Consider the following 24,866-nt stretch of genomic DNA (forward strand, 5'->3'; position numbering starts at 1 on the left):
TCTAGAATTCAGGAAAGATTTATACGTGTCTACCTTTCCTGTAGGTCTTACGAATTAGCACCACGAGAAATATACCTATAAGGAAATACTAAAGGAGACTTCAGCTACAGCGTCGAACGCTTTCCCAGAAAAAATGAAAAAAAAAAAAAAGTGGAGAGGATGGAGAGGTAAGACCAGCAAAGCCACTGCTGACTGGTCCGAGGTAGGTGGGTCTGTTGCTTGTTGAACATGGTTAAGCGCGTTATTTATACCGACTCTCTCTCTCTCTCTCTCTCTCTCTCTCTCTCTCTCTCTCTCTCTCTCTCTCTCTCTCTCTCTCTCTCTCTAAGACATAAACCTGATGCTGAAATTTTCAGTACGTACACAAACAGCAAACTTGAATATTGCTGTATCATATGGTCACTATCGAGGCAGACAGAATTCAAGTTAGAATTCCGAAACATTTACCAAGCAACACTGAGGGAATAGGAACAATTGTATTGGCAATAGAAGATTTTAAGATCTCGAACTATATAGACGAGAAACAATAAGAAAGAGATACAAGATAACGTACAGTACGCGAGGCAGCAAATTTGTAGGGTGTCAACAACACTGTGCTCCATATAAAAGTCTCACCAAGGAGGAAAAGAGTACTCAGAATGAAGTAATAATATCTTGAAACATACAAAACAAATCATAGAATCTAACGAGAAAGATGGGGAAACATCAATGCACTATCACTAGAACTATGACACCTGTAAGGCATAAAAACAAATATTCAAAATAATCCTTCATAAACCGGTAAAAAAAAGTCTCAGATAAACCTACGACTGATATATAATATCTCTTTTCTCTTGATATTAAACGTTTCAGATTTGAAAATGACTTCTTGATGGTAGAACAAAAAGTATTGTTAATACGGCTAATATTAATGAACGGTTTATTGATATATGATGAGTGTTACGTGCAGCCCTGTGTCTTATGTGCTTGTAGGAAGGTAATGACACTAATCAAGTCGTCAAGCTGTCGTCAAGCACACACATCAACCCGCTGGCGGTGGTCAGGTCGGCGTTTGTGTACATTACGACCCTCCTTCACCCGCAAGTGTTGCCACCTGGCCAGCCTCACCCACACCCTTCCCTCCCTCTCCCTGCCCCCCCCGTCCATGCCCACCCGTGCCACCCCTCGTGGAGACCCAAACACTTTACCACCGGTACATGGAGAAGTTTACGAACGTTTTACGACCCCAGACGCGTGTGTCTGTCACCTCCGCTACCACCCATGCCACACGGTACACATATGGTAGCATAGAACCCCTTGACTGGCCCTTAAAAAGGAAAAAAAAAAAAGGTAAGGCAATCGTGGCGAAGGAGACGAAATCCGCTGTTGGTCTTAAGTTGGCCAGCCTCCCTGTGCAAGCCAAAAGAATGTACTGGTAACAATATCATAAACCGATGTTACTTTATTTCTGTTGTTTATTCAAAACAGTGTAACCTGAGAATGGTCCTTGGGTATAAGAAGTAACGACAGAAATCCTGATCGGTTTTGGTTGGGCTTCTGGCGCATAGATAAACACTCGAGAAGGTATGACGTGCACAAGGTTAGTTAGTGAAGTTAAGAGGACATGCAGATCTGGAGGCAAATAAGATTTCTGTAGATTCTACGAAACTTTTTGATTTGCATTACTTGACGTACTGTATAACTTTTTCGTAGGCATGACCTTGCCAGGAACCCTTATATAGACCGTGGAATGTCTTGGGTCCCTGGGTCCACACGGGCTCACCTGTCACCCTCCGCTAATGATGTGCTGTACCCACAGTAAACTCTATACTTGCCTCCACCTACCACTAACCATGTACCCTTATCAACACGTGTGAAAAGGAAACTCTTAACTCAAACTGTGGCAATAACTCTCATGGAACTTTCGTACCATCATAGCCTCGAAGCCTTTCGTGTTTTCAGGGCCATCAGAGAATCCTGCACTTCATAAACCCCAGCTGTAAAGTTCCTCAACATGAAGTTTCACGCGACTGCTGCGTTTTTTGTTTTTTTTTTTATCACTCCCTCGGTGACCTGCGCAGCGTTGGTGGAGGACCAAGGTCGTCTACTTATTTAGGTTTACCCGAGAGTTGGCACCACCGAACAAAATGAAGATGACCAGCAAACATCTGGACATCTTTCTTGTAGGTGTGCCTCGCCACCCACAGGCTCCATTATCGCTTGATCCACCAGAGAAGAAAAACGAGCCTGACTTCGAGTTTTGATGTATACGGACATTAGCCCACCGAGTACGACGGTACGAACCTTGGTTACGATAGCCTGACTTTTCACCTAATACTTCAGGGTCAAGTCACCACCTTCAACAGATTGACCACTGTTTATCCTGCCTCTGAAGTTCGTATAGGTACAGCGCCACCTGACTCAAATCTTACCGATGAACGGAGCCAATCAGCTAACGCCTCCTTAACCAACAAATTAAATCCTCGAGCTTGATAACTGGTGGTAATATGACACCTGGATACGTACTGTGCATCTTCTACCGTCATGGAATATCGCGTGTTCTTTATATCAACCAATGAAAAAGAGGTAGATCATGTGTCAGTTCTCACTGAGCGACACCCGGCGAATGCCTGCGGTACGTGGGAGGCGAGGAGCACCCTCGCCTCAGCTCTGCCTGTTGGGTACAAATTTAAGTCGCGACCGACGAGTCTACTCTCTTATTGAACGAATTGGGGGAATAAATCTAACCCTTAGAGTGCCAACCCTCTGAGTTGTGCACGATGGCGAAGCCTCTGACTTAATCCCTAAGTGTCATGCGAGAGAGGTGAATTTCCAGGCTGGCCTAAGAGTACATCGAAAGATTATCATAGCGGATAAGAACAGTGGACCCACGTCAAAGTTAGTGGGATGGGGTTACCAGTAGTGTGCGCTGGGGTCACAGCCTTGGGTCCTACGTTATAATGGCTAGCTAAAAGGACTGCATCTGTATAACCTTGCGGATGGAAGAAGTGAGGAAAAAGGGAATTTTGCATCGACTTACAAAGGGACTTAGATGGTCAAGTACCTGGGTAAGAAAGTTCAGACCAAGCAGATACAAAATTTGAAGAAGAGACATTGAGGAAATTGGCTTCGGTATGACTATCATTCAGAAGTAAACGAGGCGTGGAAGTTGCAAGTGTATCCAAGCCATCACCACAGCACCATGTCAGGATGCATTGTCAGGGAGTCAACTCATCTACCGGTTAATAGCACATTTACAGTTAAGTACAAACTATGTCGACAGTGACCTATTCTTTGAAAACTGGATTGAAAAAATAATCAGAAGTCATAGCATGAAATCTTGCAAAAAAAAACAAAAATACTTGCTAGAAATGAAGGAAAGAAGTACTTCTATGCTCTCAAAGCTGGGGATAAATGACATAAGTCAAGTCATGAAACTGTGAATACAGACCGTACACAAAAGTTTACAGGGATGTATGAGAGCAGAGGCAGTTTGAGAGATGGGGCCCACGAGCGTAGGGCACCCTCTTCGTACAGTGAAAATATGTAATTACATACCCACCCACCTACCCTCCCACACACACACACACACACACACACACACACACACACTCACTCACTAAGGAAATATTCAGCAAACTTTTTACATTCTACATTGGGCCAAAGATAGCATATGCTTCACAAGTTTAGCCACCATATCAGAAGAATCATAAAGGTATAGCAGAGACGGTCCACAGCAGGGCAGCAAGAATTAAGAAAACTAACTTACAGGGAAGGGCTAAGAAGCCTTAAATTTCTCCATCACGGAAGAGAGAAGAGTGAAGTTTTTCAATCAACCTCATGCAAACAGTGAAAAGCTCTTTGAGAGACGCAGGGATAGAACAACCAGAGGCTATAACATGAAAGTAAACAAGAGACTTACTTTAAAAGATGTAAAGAAGTACTTTTGTAAGGGTACTGGATGTATGGAATAAACTGGCTTATGAGATCGTGAATGTGGTTAGCATTACTATCAAAAGATGCATGGTAGTAGAGAAAGATCAAGAAATTAAGCCCCAGGAAAGTAAAACTCCCTCACCATGCAATACAAATAGGTAACTACATACACAAGTTTCCACCCACACAAACATCCCTACAAACAAAGCCCTCCACACAAACTCACGCGCGGAAATTACCCTCCACTTATATCAACAGGCCAAACAAACACCCTCTCCCACAATCAGCTTCCCTTCACACACACACACACACATACCTGGGTTCCCAGTTGGCAAAGACTGTTGAATTAACGCACGTTCCTTGAAGCACTTTCGAACAAATACTGTGAGCTTTTACACTAGAGTTCTTTACCGAATCCTAATGCTATGGTGACGCCCAGCTTAAAAAATTGGTGCATATCAAACATATGTGCTCAATACTTTAGTATACTTTGTTCAGAGAGGAATTTCATCGTTGAAAAACTGTGCGATGTACATGCGTTCTTTTTCGAGTGTCTCTAGTCTATGTATGTAAAGTTAGTTAGTACATAGTGATAAGGTACAGTTTCCCAGGGTGTGCTTTGACAGGCTCACAAGACTTGGTATATTCCATAACCAAATATTATTCAAATCGCAGAGCACGACGGTGCGACCCTTCAAGACAACAGTATTACCCTTAATAGCAGAGCACGATGGTACGACCCTTGAGGACAACAGTGTTGCCCTTCAGCAAGACACTATTGCCCCTTGGCACGACAGCACAGCTTTTGAGCACGACACAAACGCCCTCAAGCACGATGATACAGCGCTTGAGTACTTTACTGCCCTTAAGCAGGACGGTATGATCCTTGGGTGTGATGGTATGTCCTTGTTAATCGTCTTCCCCATAATGAAGGTGTTAAACACAAGGAATGTCTTGAAATTCATCACAGAAATCTCGCATTACAGACCAAAATGGAATTTATCAACGAGGTATTCCGTACTTTCACCTGATAATAAATCTAATGCAGCTATTACTCACGTCACTAATGGTTTACAGGGCGTGTTTCAGTATATATTTCAAACGCTTCGGCCCTAGTTCGAACGTGTTTCCAAATAGTTTGTTAATGAAATTAAAGTTACTGTATCCAAAGATTTCTCTTGGAGTTCTATATGAGTGCAGCCTGTATAAGTGCTTCCTGCCTGGTACGTGCAGATCTTGCGCGTCCAAAGGGAAGGTGTTTGTTAAGGTATGTGTTCTGGTCTGGGAGGGTGAAGGTTCGCGAAACACTCAATAGTCTGTTCCTCTATCTTCCATGTAGCAAAATCTTGTCGTGGCTAGGTACCTCTCTCTCTCTCTCTCTCTCTCTCTCTCTCTCTCTCTCTCTCTCTCTCTCTCTCTCTCTTTGGTTACTTGTGGTGTCTCGCTGGCCGCTCAGGGTGATTGCTCCAGCAGCTGTCCGCCTCACAGCCACTTCCGCGAGTGGAGGCAACTCACTCCCCGTGATGCACCAGATACTTCCTCTGTTATCTAACATCATTAATCCGTCTGTTCTCGTTCTTGCCCATGAATTGTACGTTCTAAATCTATTCCTTTATTTTCTGTTCTTTTACAAGACTAATAAGAAAATTAAAGAAACTCTCTGCAACAGGCTTTTACCATACTTAATCTTTAGTTTCAAACGTCGAATTGGGAACATAACAGACATATACAAGGAACATTTTCTTTTCGCTGCTAAGGATGAGCCACTCACAACCCTCCTTTAGCAAGACGAGAAATATGACTGGTTCATTCAGCGATGTAGCAACCAAGAAAACACACTTCCGTGCTGGTGTCTTGCTTATTTGTGATGACGCGTATGACCAGGAAGTAAACACAACACACTCAAGCTTCTTTGCAGACACGAACATATATACCACAAACTTTTGCCAGAGTCTTTCCACCAATGACAGTCTGATAACCAGTTTGGAGATCGATTAGTTTCATTTGGATGTTGTGAGTCTGTATCATTCTCCCTAACGTCCAGCTAAGGGAGTGGAGTTTTTGAGACTTGGTTAAAGGGGCTCTGAGGGGTGGATACACAGAGTTTAAAGGGGCGTTGAGGGGTGGATACCCAACGTTTATAGGGGCTCTGAGGGGTGGATACCTAGCGTTTGAAAGAAGGGTCCCCTCAAGGTGGGCTTCCGGGACTTTGACGAATGAATCACCGAAGAATGACTCGAGAAATGGTTTGGCAAGGTGGGATTCTGGGATTTGGAATAGTGGCTTCACAAGGAGAGGTTCTTTCGCTTGGAATAGTGGCTTCCCGAGGAGAGGTTTTGAGGCTTGGAACAGCGACTTCACAAACAGGGATTCTCAGGTTTGGAAGGGTGCAGAAGCAGGACTTCTGGAACTAGCTTAGACTCTTAAGTCTAAATGAGGAGGCAGCACAATGGGGGTTCTGGGTTTTAGAAGAAAACATTCGTACAATAGGAAAACGGAAGGAAACGATCAGTAGGAAAGGGTATGGAACACTGCTGCTGAAAAGAAGACTTTGTAGTTCTTATTGAGAAGGTAAGAAAATTCTGGGAGTTGGGTGGTTGTTGAGCAATGAGTAAACGCTAAAAATAAGGGAAACAGGACTGACTCATAAGGTTACTGGTACAGCGTTGGTCTTATACATCAGAGAACAAGGATTCCAATACCCCCTGTGGATGAGGTCAGTGTTAAATGTACGTTTTCTAAACACCAGAGATAAGTAACAAATGAATGTCACAACTAGAGGACATTAATATCCCCACACAAAACACACCAAGAAAGTTATATTTTCAACGTCTAAGTGGAGGCATGGTTACAACACAGGAAAAGAAGCAAGCGAGGGCGGGAGCCTGGGCGTCAAGAGGTCCGCCAGGCAACACGCCTGCCTTCAGGACCTGGCAAATACATCAGGAGGACCGCCCGCATAATGAGCCTCTACCGGAGGGTCATCATATCACCAGAGCAATCAAAGGTCACTCGAGGGATAAGGGTTTATTTGGCCTTGCTAATGGCTGCCGTGACGACCAGCCTTCGACCACAAACGAAGAAAGAGAAAGCTGCCACTGCTGCTGGGTGATGAGGAAACTGTCGAGACGCCGTTTCCAACTTTTTTTTTTTTTTCATGGGACACCGACATCCTGCTTTTTTAAGTCTACATTTTTTTTTTAGCCATTTACATTCGTTTTCATTTTCTACAGATGCCTTCTCTGAGATTGATCTCAAGTGTTTTAGAAGTTTCATCATCTTATTCCCTTGTGGTATTCATTACCTCACAAATAGTTTACCTCACGAAACGTTCCTTTTATAATAATTCAGTAATGAGATCAATTAAACCGACAGTTCCTCAAGACCGTAAAACAACACGATGACGGGAGTCAAGATCAACAACTGGGCAACAATCTTTCAAACTGAACTGTAACTAGTTCTTGCAGCCTTGAAACAGGCAACTCTCCCCAAGAAAAACATACGGACTGTTATATACGTACTTGTGCCAAGAGCAAGACTACTTAATTTGTTAGGTTCAAGCACCCATGATACATCAAGAACTAACGTGCATCCATGATACGTCATGAGCTAACGTGCACCCATGATACATCAAGAACCAACGTGCATCCATGATACGTCATGAGCTAACGTGCACCCATGATACATCAAGAACCAACGTGCATCCATGATACGTCATGAGCTAACGTGCACCCATGATACATCAAGAACCAACGTGCATCCATGATACGTCATGAGCTAACGTGCATCCATGATACGTCAAGAGTAACGTGCATCCATGATACGTCAAGAGCTAACGTACATCCATGATACGTCAAGAGCTAACGTGCATCCATGATACGTCAAGAGTAACGTGCATCCAATGATACGTCAAGAGCTAACGTGCATCCATGATACGTCAAGAGTAACGTGCATCCATGATACGTCAAGGGCCAACTAAGTTTATGATTTCTGAGATAGAGTTCGTTACAGTTTGGCTCCACCTGCAAGGATTTGAAAACAATCCCAAAACAGCTTTTGATTACGACTGAAACGAATGAAAAATGACTACCAATCCATCTGCCATCTACCTTAACATGATAACTGTGCGTACGTTTCTTTCTCTACGCTGCTGTACCCTGGGACTCTTATCTTCTCTAGTCTCTCCTAATTATGACTTGAGCCTTTATCACTGGCAGGTTTTTCACGTCCTTGAAAACACGTTTTCATGCTTCTCTCTCTCTCTCTCTCTCTCTCTCTCTCTCTCTCTCTCTCTCTCTCTCTCTCTCTCTCTCTCTCTCTCTCTCATGGCCTACTTATGTTTTATCTAATCAATGACAACCTGTGCCCATGACTGGAGCCTTCTACACACACAAACACACCTACACACACACACACACACACATATATATATATATATATATATATATATATATATATATATATATATATATATATATATATATATATATATATATATATATAAATCAAAGATGATACCGTGCAAGGTGAACCGCGCATCCAAAAACAAAATTATTGGGCATCTTTGGATGGTGGCTCGAACCAAGCTAGGCTATAACAGATACCCATGGGAGTTTGCTCCTCGAAGGCTGCTGACACCGAACAGGCAAGAAGCAAACTTTACCACACCAACCCCTCTGTGTTAACTGTAAGCATCTCATCAATTATAATGTTTCTCACCACATACTTCAGATGTTCCCTAGCTTTCCCTACTGCCTACAGTTCACTTACCAAGTAACTCGTTATATATCTCGATCGCTAAGGAAAAGTTCCCGGGCTATTTGTGCACTCTATATCCTCGTCTGCACTAGCGACCACAGGATGGGTCGGAGTGAACGATACATTTATTCAGCCTTTTGCTGCAGTTATAAAAAAAAAGAAAAAGAAAAAGAAAACGAGACATGAGTAGGCTCAGCGAAACGTCTTCCCTCATTAACCTCCTCAGTTGCGGTGCAGCTGTTGTCTGCAGTGATGCCATCTTTTTGCGGATTAAGGAAGTGCTTGTCTACAATTACTACACTAACGATGCCCTCATTTAATTAAAACAAAAGCCACCTAACCTCTTAAACATGACGATACAAGCCTTGAGCTATGACGGTATGTGCCCTTGGGTGTCACGGCGTGACCTCTGATCTGCAACTTTGAGGTCAAAGGCCAAGGGTCGTACCGTAGTGCTCAAGGAATTGACACGAGTCATGGGTTATGCCGAACGATCACAATATTAATCACGACAAGTCTATATAAAAAAAAAACACGCTTGAAAATACAGCCAACAGAGTATATGGCGTCTAAAATATACGATGTTGTTAGAGAAGATGCTATGTTGTCAAACATGCTATACTGAGTCACAACAGGTTACAGTTTGTCAGATGACAGGCTATACTACATTATATATCGGGCTATATAACTGTTACACAGAAGGTTATGCTGCTAGCCAACAACGCTATATAACGTTAGAAACGTAACTTTACAGTATCACGATATACAGAGTAACACAACGAAAAGGCACAAAAAAATACGTTTTATATTCTCCCTAAACAGTCGATTTGTCGCAGCAGGCGGCGAACACCAGTGAAATTTTCTAACATGAGCAGCCTGTGTTCGAGTCTAGTACCTCCCTGAGCAGCTAGTGCCCTGCACTCTCGTAAAGTATCACCGCCGCCCACCAGGGCGCCGCGACGCCGAGGGAGGGGCACAACCGGGCCACGCACGTCCACCTCCCTCCGCCTTGTTACTGTCGGCTCCTCATCTGCCCTAACACCCGCCCCGCCCATCCATTCAAATTCATTTACCTACCTTAAGCCTAATTCAAAAACTTTTTTTTTTCTTGTAGGTCACGCTCGAGCTGCTATCTTTATGGTAATTTCTCCATCCAGTTATATTCTTCTGGTGTTAAATACAAGCTCTTCTTACTCAGCCTCTCTCACCAGTCTGATTTACTGATACACGAGTCGGTGTTTGTTTATGTAAGCAATATATGTTTTCCGCATCTTCCTCGTCGGCTCTCTCCTCCGTAGCCCGTTTTTTTTAAGTTCTTAACTTCTTCGAAAATATGCTCTTCATTACTCTCTCTCTCTCTCTCTCTCTCTCTCTCTCTCTCTCTCTCTCTCTCTCTCTCTCTCTCTCTCTCTCTGAGGGACCCCAGCTTTGTGATCCTTGACTAACCTGGTGCTGAGGTTCACCCTCACACCCACTCCACAAGCCACCACAGTTCTCGGCCCCCACCTCCCCTTCCACACCCCGGCTACCCCCCCACACAAACCTTCACAAGCATCACCTCCTGCCTCCTCCACCATTCTACACAGCTTTCTTTCCCTCCACAACAATATACGCTTTTCCATCCAGCCACCACAATATACACTTCGTTTTATATAACCTTCTCCTCCCCTACACTACTGCAAACAGCCCACTTCTCTCCCCAGTGCATAGCGGTGTAGACATCCCCTTTCCTTATTACCCCACTGAGAGTATCATCCCTCCCTTCCCCACTGCGGACATACCCTTTCCCTCCTCGACTGTGGACATCCTCACCCACCACACACAATGAGTCACCAATCCCTCTCCCCATCACCCTAGAGCCTCCCCATGCGTATCATATTAATAAAACTATCAATTATCCGCCTGAGGCAAAACTTGGTCAACCCTGTAGCAACAGCTGAGCATCGAGGACCAGTTTGGTCACCCAGTCCGGGTGTGACAGACAGCGACAAGACGCGGTGGAAGCCGTGGTGCTCATACTAACAAGGGCGTGCCATCACTGGAGGTTATTGACACCTTAAGCACGACGGTACGACCCTTAAGCACAACTGTGCATATTTTGTGCACGACGATACGATCCATGGGTATGGTGATACCAACTTTGACCTTAACCCTTAAGGTTCAAGCCAAATGGCTAGGCTACCATACCCATGGGTGTGCTGCTGTCGTGGTAAAGAGGTAAATCTCAACTTGGCTTCAACTCCCAGTGACAGATATATACCCAGAGGTGATCCCCTCACCTCACTCACTACTAACCTCACGCACTTCTTGAAAGGCAACATTTACCCCAAGGTCCTAGTCACTTTGGAGATGTAAAAGATGGCGTTTAAGACTACTCTCGAGAAAGAAAAAGAATGTTTGTCAAAATAATTACTCTGAAAGAAAGATGTCTTTGAATTTGAGCCATTGCTGTTGTGGGTAGTAGGATAATGTGTGTGTTTATAACCTACATATCTATTTGTACACTACGAGGAGGGAGGTCTATCCCGCAGGGCCAGTCTCTTGAACATTATTATCATACAACTTTATTCAGTTCTAATATACTGTTGGCATTCACAATGTTATCACTCAACTTTATTCATTCATCTACGACTCATACATTATAAAAGTACTTCCCTATATTCTTTCTTGCAAATTCTTATCTATATTCTTATCAAGGCTTTTATTAATTTCGCCTATGCATATTTCGAAGATCTGTTCATTTCCTCATCTTTTGAATTTTCCCGTCTATCAAACAACTTTAAACTAATGCATACTCTTCACATTGAAAATTTCAACACATTTTTCCCCTTCATTCATTACCCTTATATTATGAAGTGCTTCTTTACATGTCTTCTACAAAGTTTCTTGTTTCATGTCGTGATACGGCCTCTGGATGTTCTAGCCTTGCATCTTTCGAAGAACTGTCTACTGTCGATGATATCAAACTACTTTCAAAACTCAAACGGTTGTGATAAATTCACCCCTCACTCCTTTATTTTCCACGGCTGACAAATCTGTTTCAGGGCTTTCCCTATAACTCAACTCTTAATTCTGGTACCATCTTTGTTGTTCTCTGTAGTACCTTCTCTATTTACTCTTTGCGCTTCTTTAACTGGAGTAACCAAACATAAGAAGCTTACAAAAAGTTTTAGCCTAATGTAGATAGTGAACAGCTTGCTGAATATTCCCTAATTCCATATTGCATGAATGCTGTTCCCTTTCGCGTTAATAAATGTCTACAGACAGCTAGCTTGCATCGTAACTGACCAAGAAATGTCAATGACAGGTCATTACCCCCAGTTTTTACTGTCACGTCAACGCCAGCTTAAAAGAAAAAAAAAACCGTCATAATGAATGAGGACAGTTGTCACTCTAAGTGTACAGTGCAGCTTCATGTTGACACTCAGGGCAAATAAATCTGTCAAGAGGCAGAGTGGGAGGCGATGCACTGGCTTCCTTTCCCCAACGATGAGGTAACACTTCCCTAACATTATGTCCTTTACAAGTACCCTATCATGAATAATTTTCCATCACAGTTAAAAAGACGAAAACGGGATCCATATCTCTGTTGTACCGTCCAGCCCCTAGACAAATCCAGCATGGTAACCCAGCCGGACCAGTCTGTATAGACTGTAGGTCCGGTTACGGCGCCAGCAGCCCAGACTGACACATTCTCATCTTGAGGTCACTGTGAATTACCATCAGCGGAGGTGTTGAGGCTACTCCTAGCTCTTGTACCAGCTACAAATAAATAAATAAACAAATAGATAAGTAATTCCCGAGACAAAAAACTGGCACACACACACACACACACACACACACACACACACAGTCTCCCTGACGAGTGTGGTCTGCAAGGTTTAGGAGATACATGCAAAAAATGGATGACTTTCTACATAAAAATTACCTACGTGAGAGACAGCACAGTTTTAGGGAAGGGAGTCACGTGAAACGAACCTCTTAGAGTTCTACGAGAAAGTGAGCTCAGTCTTAAAAGGACGCACATCAGAGAAGCCTTCTCGAAGTGGTTTGAGCTCATCAGTGGGGTGCAGTAGGGTTCTGCTCTGGGACCGTTAAGGGAACCTTAACATACTTCAAAGTTTGTCGGATACATGGTTGTTAAATTTCAACCTATGTAAATGTCAAACATGAGATTAGATCACAGCAAAAATACGTCTTGATATGATTATCATCTCGATGGAAATAAGCTGCAGGAATGTGTGACTTCGGTTTCCAAATCGTCCCTAACCTGTTGTCAGACCAAATATATGCTGGCAAATATCAAATTGCATTCAGAAATGTTCAGAAAGCTGTTTCCATCCTACATAAAACCAAAACTAGAATATGCTTCTGAAGATCATAGTAATGGACCTGTGGTGTAAAAGTTTGCACTGCCGACCGCGACGCAATCACGGACCGCCGGGGTTTAAGCCCGCTTAGGTTCAAATCCTAGCCACTGCAGTCGGTCCACAGTCAACCCAGGTGCTCATACCCCTTTGGGGCTGATCGATAAATTCGGTACACGTCTTAAGCTGGTGTCGGTGTCGGTCTGTATGCACATAAGAGTAAAGATACGTTGCATATAGAAGGGGCAACACAAATGTAAAATTCTCACCCCATAAAACTCAGAGTAAACACAAACATACATATACACACACATACCGCCTCTGTGAGGTCCTTTGGCCACGTCACCATGGGAGGGGCAGGATGGCAATGTTTACTGTCTGCTGGTCTTACATTTCTCACTTAACACACAACACGTCGGAGGGCGTGGAGTAGCATTCTTTACTCACTCCTGTCCTAGTTTTCTATTCAGTCATCTTAGTATGTTTAATCTCTGCTCTGCATATTAATCTTAATATAGTTTTTTCTTTGGTGGGAGGCTACACGATAGCGTTTTCATGGCCGTTACGATATGGTGACTGCACTTGCATTATCAAATCGTAATGTATTCTGTAGCTAATCTCCTGATAATATCCCATCACATAAACTACACCTAATACAATATATATATATATATATATATATATATATATATATATATATATATATATATATATATATATATATATATAATTGGTACTTCGTTAATATATAGGAAACGTACATTCCCCTGGCGTCCAAAGACCGGAGTTTGCCTTCACTTGGAGCGCCTCACTGTCTGTGAGTCACTATTCTTTAACAAGTGAACATCGAGCCAATGGAAGACGATCCAGCAGAAAGTGACTGAGGGGCGTTTGGACAACAACATATCAAATTTCCAGCTGTTCCGATCTCTCGTTATATATATATATATATATATATATATATATATATATATATATATATATATATATATATATATATATATATATATATAACCAGGAAAAGTGGTCTTCTTAAAAGTGGTCTACTTAAAACTAAGCTTGATTATTGATTCTATGTACAACGTAAGCTGTCACCGCTATCGTTCGGTGCGGTAATTTTGCCGTTAGATCTATGAGCACAAGTGAGTCCAACGGTAATACACCGACATCATACATCTAAACTTCCCCCTGTGTCAGTTCAATACTGGATTAATTACTTGTCTGTTTACTCATAACTGAATACAGTCTCATGACCGTAATTTTCGCTGAGGTAAGGCAGGGCCGGAACCCCCGCACCCCCAGTTGGTGGACCGGTAAAGGAGATTGTTTTGACTCATTTGACTCTCCACTTTCCCTTTGCAATTCAAGATGGCAACGGGTCAGAGCTCTCCAACGCCTTCTGCAGGACTTGTACGACGCGGTCTAGCTAATAGCGGTGGCACACGAGCAGCCACCTCTCGGGAGGAGACACCAAAGTCATATCTTTGGAAAGGTAATGAAACGAAAAAAAAAAAAATGTCAAACTGAGAAAGTCAATAAGTCGAAGTGCTTTGGACCTGACTTTCCCTAGTCAATATGTAAAGCTGTAACCTCCCCAGATGTGAAAGCAGCGCTACTAACGAAGGCGGATCTATTCTTTGCATAATCCAAGCAACTGTTCACAAGAAAAGAATTTACTGCATCCGAACAAGTCTTCCAGTTTCTTCTCTCATCCCTTGAGGATGACAATACGACTATATATTACACATGAACGCTGCAGAGTGGATGTGAGCGAATGAGGCCTTTCCTTTCTTCCTCGCGCCACCTCGCTAACGCGGGAAACGGCGTTACTGGATTCCATCTGTTTATGGTTACGCCGCAAGTGAAAAACAATCGTAAACGAAGCTGTATAATCGGAGTTTAACTTGGTCGAAGAACTCCCTCCAAAGGTGCCCATCCTTTCCCTGCCACTAATTGTGATGCAGTCTTGAAACAGCCACTCTACCATCCCCCCCCCCCCCCCTGCCGTGACAGTCAACCATAAAGTGAGACACAAAACCCATCAGAACAAGAAGAAGGTTCATCATCCACTTCCTGTCACACAGGAAGTCATAATTACGCGGCACACTTGACTCTGGCGGTAATTAGAAACTCTAACCCATTGTGCATGACGATACGACCCTTGAGCACGGCGATATGAACCTTGTGCATGACGATACGACCCTTGAGCACGGCGATAAGACCCTTGAGCAAGAAATACGACCCTTAAGCACGACGTTGCAATCCTAGAGAACGACGACGCTACTGCCCTTGAGCACGACGATATGACCCTTGAGAAAGACCATACGACCCTTGAACAGGTTACGACCCTTGGGTATTATCATTTGGCGATTGACGAGACCCATCCGGATCACGTCAAGGGCCACGCCATCAAACCTATGGGTCGTATCGTCAATCTCAAGGATCGTTCAATCGTGCTCATGGGTCGTTAAAGTCGTACTGTATCTTGGAAATTATCGCACCGTACAGTATACAACACTCGTGGTCCTTTTCAAGTGTAGGGTTGGATTGTCTTGCATCAGTGGGGTTATGATATGTGGCAAGACCTCTGCTTGCGCCCGTATAAGAACAAAGACAAGCCCCACACCCAATCATCCACCATCACTGGTATTTACCCCTAGTGTAATCGCTATGCCTAACACCTCAGATACTACGGCATGGGCAAGACATTACTGGTACAAGGAGTAAAAAGACATGGTACATATACACAAAACTATATATACATAAGGGGCAACACGAGTGTACAACCCTGTTACAGGCAAAGAGTAATCACACAATACAAATACATAGATGCGCCTCTTGCAGCGCCGGGAAAGTGTCCTAGCGCCCTACATCACAGTGTAAGGTGGGAAGGCGACCAACAGGAACCTACCAGTTCAACCGGACCTGGAACCCATACCCCAGAGGGAAAAGTGAAAAGACTGATCAGAAAAATACATCTGATCGGGGCGGTGTTAATTTTGACAAGATGTGTATCACCCAAGCTTTGGCCTTCACCAAAACGGCCTTTCCTTACATAACTATAATCGGAAAACCACCCATAGAGTCTCCTATACTAAGGGCGATTACGACAATCATGGGGTTCTTCGTATTCACTTTCGATCGAGTTCCACTAACCTGAATATGCCTGCCGATATCCCGTATCTGTGTCCTTATTCCAGGTCTGTAAACAGGTCTTCCGCGCCGCCTGTCTCCCCCTACGCCACGCCCACCAGCCGCAGAGCCCCTGGTGATTGCTACAGTCTCCCTAATTACATTCTTAGTAATATCCCGGGGTGCCACCTAGCCTTTTGTTGTTGACTATTTGGTTATATTTCACAGAGTATCAGGCTACCACAGGAGATGTGGCTGGGGACCCACAGGGGAGACTGTCACAGAGGATATGTTGGTGGATCCACGGGGAGGCTGTCATAGGGAATATGGTAATGGACCCATGGGGAGGCTGCCACAGGGGATATAGCAACGGATCCACCGAAAGACTACCACAGGGGACATGACAGTATACCCACAGGAAGACTGCCACAAGGAACGTGGTGGTGGACTTATAGGGAGGCTGCCACAGGGGACATGGTATCTGCCCCACAGGAGGGCTACCACAGACATATGGTTCATAACTCTACAAGAATAACCTTACGAGGCCATCCTTCCTTGACCCCTGAGGATAAGGGACACGTAATTTGCACATTACTAAATTAGAGGGTGTACGTCAGACGCAACCCACACACGATACCCATCCCCTTCGCGGGTGGTTCGCCATTGTCACTCAAACCTTTAAAGACCACGATCCACCATTCCACTCTACGCCTTTACAAGAGAGGGCAATGTCTTCCTTCCATCGGAAATCCTGATACTAAATGTTGACCTCCGTCACTTTACGGACCGCACCGCAAGCGGGATTGGTCGCCTTCTTAAAGAACATCGTACCTTTTATCCTGATGATTATCGTTCCTATGTCATGAGTGGGCGGTTCCTTGACGACCGCCGCCATCTTAATTGTGACTGGTGGATTCTCTATCGAGTTACATAACACAGCCGTGACTAACTGGTTCTCCATCCAGTTATATCACCTGTAGCTGACGTTATGTCCAAACAAGTAGCGCACCTCAACCATGGTTAGTCAGTTACCTAACCTCAGCATGACGACTCGACCCTTATGCACGACAGTACGACCCTTAAGAACACACAGTTCGATCATTCAGCACCGAAGTTCGACCCGCTCGACGCTACGACCCTTCAGCACGACGACTCGACCCTTGAGCACAACGGTACGACCCTTTTGCATGATACGATCACCGAACAAGGTAGTTCGAACCTTAAAACACTTAGTGATCGACTCAAATCACACAATCCGAACGTTACGAGCCATGGCTCGACTTTATTTATAAAAAACAGGACGGTTCGACCCGTGAACAGCTACTATGACCCTTGGGCATGATGATACTACGACCCTTGGTTATGAAGGAATGGTTTCTGACCTGGCGCATAAGAGATAGCTCAAAGGCAAGGCCACCATGCCCACGGATCGTACCGTTGGTGCTCCGTGAGTTCAACGTACATACCTAAAGTATGGCAAGCTAGAACTCCAACTCTTCCTTAAAAGTTGAGCAAACCGTTTCATACCGTGACTCGGTAACTCACAGATGACAACGTCTGCAGATACCTCTGTTTATCATATTCCCATATGACAGTTACTGCGAAAACATCAGCAAGGAACAGCTATGCAAAACTATTTATGTTAAGCATTAATAAAAGCACTCGATCCCGGTATTTTCTGGTCTAGGCTACCTTATAAACACTGCTATTAGCCCTACAACAATTATATCAGATACCTTTAGAATTTCACGATTAGGACTATTAACATTAAAGCAAACTACTCCTAAGTACGTGGTCAAGGGTGCGACAAATGATTAATCAATCCCTTGGTGTGTATGGCTGTACTGCCGAGGACCACCGAAAGAATGGAACCCACAAAACTGTGGCGAGAGTGGAGAGTGTGCGAGATGCAAGCTTGGGGGAAGGAAGACCTTGTACTCGCAATTATGTTATTGCCGGTTTACTGTTCACATCTATATTAGGACCTGAGGCTCACCGTCTTACGCTCTCTTTCTGTAGCCGAGGCGTTGTTCACGATAAATGGTATAATCTATCCTCACACCTGTAGGTTAGGTTAGGTTAGGTTAGGTTAGGTTATTACTGACTGTACTCAGATGTGCATCTATGCATATTCTGTTATTAGCCAACTTCACTCAGTTCATGACTTGCTACTTAATCTTTTTTTTCCACATCCAGTATCATTCAGTACGTAACACAATATCTGAATTGTTGTATCACATAGGCATGTAATGTCTTTAATATCTGCCTCGTTGTCCACTCACTTCATCCAATAGTCGTGCGCTATTCTAACTCATTGCTCACATCCGAAGTAATATTGAGACCTTAAACATTCGCAGCTGGCGCCCACACCAACTTCGTACCCTGATTATAGCAGCCTGCCTAACCTTAACCGTCAGCCGACGTCGGATTTTATACCCCGTCGCCTCAGGGAAAAGTACATGGCATCACTGAGACAATTGAGGCATCCCTCCGACAACTCGTTCTGTTAGACGACACAAGACTGTTTAACTGCCAGAGGCGCAATAATGGTTTTCCAGGCAACAACTGAGGAGCTAGTGCAATGCAAACGCTGCATCCTCCTCCGAGTGTCCTCCCCAGTGAACCTGGCTAGTATGACGCCACCTCTACAGGTAACCCGTGGGCGGCCGGACTCTCCTCCACGCCTACAAGACGCAACTACCTCATTTCCTCATCAAGGAAAGGAAGAGTCTTGTCGAAGAAGATTAAAGGAAAGTCTGGAAGCCTCTGGACCATTGACAGATACCAGGAGAGTCTGGAAGGGTCTGGTACCAGAAGAGTTTGGTGACTGAGTTAACCTGGCAAATCTGCAGAATGAGTCAGAAACGGAGTTTCTCCAAGTCTGCATACTAAAAGTCAGTCGCAAAGTTTAAAAGATTGTGATTCAGGAGTTCTAGAGAGCACCAGACAAAATTTCACGACGGGTCGTGGAGCGAGCGACCTTGAAGTTTTAGGTCTATGGGAAAGGTAAGCATCAAATTTTACTTTCTATGCCGATCCAGACAAACCTGAGCCAGACCCACCTCCCTCCAGGCTATGTCAGGACCCGTCATGTTGGTGGATGGGAAAGGTATGGGTAGACATGAGGGGGGGGGGGTGAGAATGAGGGGAAGCAAGGATGGGAAGGATAAGGGGCAGACCAAATATGGCTACATGAAGGGACAAGGAGAAAGCGAGTGAAGGGAGAGGGAGAGGGTGGGCGAGAGCTGGTGAGGGAGAGAACACGTGACAGAGGGTAAAGGGGCAGGGTGAGGATGGGTAAGGGTAAGGGGCGCCGTGAGTTAGCCCAGGAAGCTTCACAATTGTAAGCGACGCACCTTTCATACTAACAATGTAACTTTAACCTATATTTCATGCATGAATAAACCTCCAGACAAAGGATTTACATATTCATCTCTGTCCTCCTCTCTTAATCCCAAACCTATACATATTCAAATTTTACATGACAGGTGTATGGAGTAGTGTACAGAAACGAAGTGATACAACGCTTCACGTCTCTCACGCACACGGTGAGTTAATAGTCCCCACCAGTCGTTGCACACGTCGCCTGTACTCTGTTCCTATAATGGCATCCTGAACAAACATATGGTAAGAATTATGTTACCTACGTAGTTCGCTGTAAGTGTCTGGGCCAGGGGCATTACTTGCAGCGTTTGGCAGGTTCGGTCATGAAATTGGTAATATAACCAAAATCGCTTGCTACCCCACAGTCGTCTCAAGAGATAAACTGCATTACTTCTAATGAGTATCATTTTGTTACATGCTCTAGAAATGAGTCAGAGAATTCCATATATGAAGTCCAGGCTGATAAGGGTGGAAGAAGTTTTACGTACTTTCTGCGAAATCAAAGTCTCATTTTGAGGGAATATGGCTGTCAGCCACGTAGGCTTTACACATCTTATGGCAATATCTTCTCCAGCCGTTTTAGGGCACGACCCTGTATACAAAGAGTACAATCTTCCAAAGTTCTTCTCAAAGTCGGAACAACGAATTATATAAACTTATGTAATAACAGCCCACAACTTGTTCGTAAACAAGGACCAAGCCCTACATCTGATGTGCAGTTATGCTCTCCTCATGTGAATCTTGTCTGTCAATATCAAGACAACTTGGTAGTAATCTATTGTGGGTGTTCCCAGCAGGAACAGGCGACGTGCTTGTTAAGCGCCCGTCTGTTGCTGGGTTAGCAGCCCCCGCCTCTGCTCATCCCATCACACGACTCGGCAGCCTGCTCTTTTACTCTAGCAGATCTTGTATTCTAAAGGTCATATGTACCTCATCCTATGCTTGTCATTTACCGTCACTGAACATCATCTTGTTTTCCTATATAATCATGGGTTCCTGAAACCCCTCACCTTTTCCTGTACTGAACGTTTCAATGCAATGCAAAATTTGCTTATGATACAGAGTTGAGAAGAATGTAAATGAAACCACTGCTCGTGCGCTTGTAACGTCGTCAGTTGACAAAGCACAGTACAATCTAGATAAGGAACTTCAGAGAGAGAGAGAGAGAGAGAGAGAGAGAGAGAGAGAGAGAGAGAGAGAGAGAGAAAAGTTCGTCTGGTGCATCAACTTGGCCACAATCAAGCAGGGGGCCACTTCTTATTAACATTATTATCATTTTTCAACATGAATAGTGTGGTTTCTGGCTCAATAACCATCTAGCAACCGGGACTCGGTTACCACTAAATCTTATAATACAGACAGAAGGCGGCAGACATTTACATACTGAAGGAGCCATAGATACATCAGTGCAGTATTTGGATATCTTCCTCACCCTACATTAGTTGGCTAAGGCATCTGTGGCACATCATTATTAATTGAAAGGACTTGAAATTTTTCCGGCACTGCAATACACGAAAATGCCAGTCAAAATGATGTAACCCATGTAGAACGTGCTATGTTCAAATACCTACATACTGATAAGTTTCTCCCTAAAACTCTGAAATTAATGTACATCTCTTTGACGTCCCCATTGTCCCTCATTACCTACCCCTGTTATATGCCCTTCTCCCACGTAAATGTGAGTAAGAGCAAGATTATTAGGTACAGTAGGGTTGAGGGACAAGCCAATTGGGAGGTAAGTTTGAAAGGAGAAAAACTAGAGGAAGTGAAGTGTTTTAATATTTGGGAGTGGATTTGGCTGCGGATGGAACCATGGAAGCGGAAGTTAGTCACAGGGTGGGGGAGGGGGCGAAAGTTCTGAGAGCTTCTAAAAATGTGTGGAAGGCGAGAACATTATCTCGGAAAGCAAACATGGGTATGTTTGAAGGAATAGTGGTTCCAACAATGTTATATGGCTGAGAGGCGTGGGCTATAGATAGGGTTGTGCGGAGGAGAGTGGATATGTTAGAAATGAGATGTTTGAGGAAAATATATGGTGCGAGGTGGTTTGATAGAGTAAGTAATGAAAGGGTAAGAGAGATGTGTGGTAATAAAAAGTGTGATTGAGAGAGCAGAAGAGGGTGTATTAAAATGGTTTGGTCACATGGAGAGGATGAGTGAGGATATATGTGTCAGAGGCGGAGGGAACGAGAAGTGGGAGACCAAATTAGATGTGGAAGGATGGAGTAAAAAAGATTTTGAGCGATTGGGGACTGAACATGAAAGAGGGTGAAAGGCGTGCAAGGAATAGAGGGAATTGGAACGATGTGGTATACCGGGGTCGACGTGCTGTCAATGGGTTGAACCAGGGCATGTGAAGCGTCTGGGGTAAACTATGGAAAGTTTTGTGGGGCCTGGATGTGGAAATGGAGCTGTGGTTTCGGTGCATTACACATGACAGCTAAAGACTAAGTGTGAACGAATGTGGTCTTTGTTGTCTTTTGCTAGTGCTACCTCGCGCGTGTGCAGGGGAGGGGGTTGTCATTTCATGTGTGGCGGGTTGGCGACGAGAATGAATAAAGGCAGCAAGTATGAATTATGTACGTGTATATATGCATATGTCTGTGTATGTATGTATATGTATACGTTGAAATATAAAGGTATGTATATGTGCGTGTGTGGACGTGTATGCATATCAATGTGTATGTGGGTGGGTTGGGCCATCCTTTCGTCTGTTTCCTTGCGCTACCTCGCTAACGCGGGAGACAGTGACAAAGTATATTAAAAGATATATATATATATATATATATATATATATATATATATATATATATATATATATATATATATTATATATATATATATATATATATATATATATATATATATATATATATATATATATATAATGAGACTAGTGTTACCGGACACTGCTTAAGGTTAACACCACAAGTGAAAAGCCGCCTTTGCCGAAGTTACATCATCGCCAGCTGAAACACAGCATAAAAAATTCACTGAAGGAATCCATCCTAAGTGTAAAGGAGCCTTGTAGATGAATGAGCCCCTGGAAAAGGTGTCTTTTCTGAAAGGGGTCCTGGGTAATATAATACTCAATCAATGTGAGACACTCCTGGATGACGGATACTGCTAATACTCTACTTTCGGTGCAGCAGTCAAGAAAATACTAGTAGTGTTACGATACCCTCTTACACGAAGAATTACGGCGTCTATTCATCACTATGCAGGTACACTGGGTTTTAGTGGTCAATATGGGCCACATGCAGCAGATACCAATAATATATTCATTGACACAACTCTTTCCGATGGAATATCACCTCGTCAAAACTGCACATGCAATTTATAGGTCTCTTACAACTGTTAACAGTATATACTGAAAAACCTCAATAATTTACTGTTGATCTCTACTTTTCGACACGAGAATATAATTATCAACCTATGAAATATATCTACTTTTGTTGTTTTATGCCATATATCAGAGAACACTATAATATGAAGCCTAAACTTGGTTACCGCAAATAACATCGCGAAGCCTATTCTCACATATACCATGAACTTGCGACAAGTCTACTTACAGACCGATGAAGATTTTGTATCTAGGGAGGGCTACCATTATCCAGGCGCCGGTGGCGTCACGCAGACAGTAGGGCGAACCTTGCCACAGCTACCATCCTTCACGCCACTGCTGTACTTTACCAGCCGTACCATCTATGGCCATTTTTACATACATTTCTTAAGAGATCTTCCGCACCACGAAATATATTGTAAAGGCTTAATGAAAAAACTTTATTTACTATGCAGCAGACACGGAGGGAATGGTCGCGAGTCTCACATGGTGCGCGAACACTAAGTGGGTAGAGGTGATGGTGAGGCAGACAGACTGAACCTTACACCACGGAGTCACGCTCAGTACTAGTGGCTGCCGCGTTGTGAACCAGTTTGTATACGCTCCTTGTCCCGCATCACACGCTGAACGGGTGCCTATCAGTGAGAAGGAATTGATTCACCTAAAGCCTTCTGTTTAGATCCCAGATTATCATTATATATATATATATATATATATATATATATATATATATATATATATATATATATATATATTTTTTTTTTTTTTTTTTTTTTTTTTTTCAAACTATTCGCCATTTCCCTGGGGATAGGGAAGAAAGAATACTTCCCTCGTATTCTCTGCATGTCGTAGACGGCGATTAAAAGGGAGAGGGTACGGGGGGGGGCTAGAAATCCTCTCTCGTTTTTCAATTTTCCAAAAGAAGGAAAAGAGAAGGGGCCAAGTGAGGACATTCCCTCTAAGGCTCAGTCTTCTGCTCTTAATGCTATCTCGCTAACGCGGGAAATGGTGAATACGTATTACAAGAAGCTGGAGACCAAATGTGAGGTGGAAGGATGGAGTGAAAAGGATTTTGAGCGATCGAGGCCTGAAAATACAGGAGGGAGAGAAGCGTGCAAGGAATAAAGTAAATTGGAACGATGTGGTATACCGGGGTCGACGTGCTGTTAATGGACTGAAACAAGGCATGTGAAACGTCTGGGGTAAATCATGGAAAGTTCTGTGGGGCCTGGATGTGGATAGGGAGCTGTGGTTTCGGTGCATTTACATGAAAGCTAGAGACTGAGTGTGAACGAATGTGGCCTTTGTTATCTTTTCCTAGTCCTACCTCGCGCACATGCGGGTGGAGGGGCTTGTCATTTCATGTGTGGCGGGGTGGCGACAAGAAAGAATAAGGGCAGACAGTATGAATTATGTACATGTGTATATATGTATATGTCTGTGTGTGTATATACATATATATATGTATACGCTGAGATGTATAAGTATGTATATGTGCGTGTGTGAACGTGTATGTATGTACATGTGTATGTGGGTGGGGTTGGGCCATTCTCTCGTCTGTTTCTTGCGCTACTTCGCTAACGCGGGAGAGCGACAAAGTATAATGAAAAAAAAATTATATATATATATATATATATATATATATATATATATATATATATATATATATATATATATGCCACATACATCTGTTTTTCTAAGCATTTCTCACACAGCTCCCTGTCCTCAGCTTTACATGCCCTGGTTCAGTCCATCAATAGCACGTTAATCCTAGTATAACACATCGTTCCAATTCACTTCATCCCGAGCACGCCTTTCAAATATACATACAAAACCAGGTGCAGTTGTAGGGAAGTGATGCATGATGGGAATTTTTCTTTAAAACATTTTTCATACTTTCACTGTTCGTTGAAAAATAGCTCCAGTGAATAATGAAAGGCATGAGTTATGGGGAAAGGATGGTAAAG

At 43.5% G+C, this 24,866-nt stretch overlaps 1 protein-coding gene across 1 annotated transcript in view; it reads right to left on the reverse strand.

Moving 5' to 3' along the window:
- LOC139756316 (uncharacterized) overlaps positions 1–23,474 on the reverse strand; it is a 66,621-nt gene extending 43,147 nt beyond the window's left edge. Inside the window, exon 1 of the mRNA XM_071675620.1 lies at positions 23,129–23,474. Within this exon, the coding sequence (XP_071531721.1) occupies positions 23,129–23,166 (38 nt within the window). The 5' untranslated portion in view covers positions 23,167–23,474. The remainder of the gene's footprint in view (positions 1–23,128) is intronic.
- Between the last annotated feature and the right edge of the window lie 1,392 nt (positions 23,475–24,866).

The sequence above is a fragment of the Panulirus ornatus genome, chromosome 21, assembly GCF_036320965.1.
Source record: "Panulirus ornatus isolate Po-2019 chromosome 21, ASM3632096v1, whole genome shotgun sequence".
NCBI classification, from domain to species: Eukaryota; Metazoa; Arthropoda; class Malacostraca; order Decapoda; family Palinuridae; genus Panulirus; species Panulirus ornatus.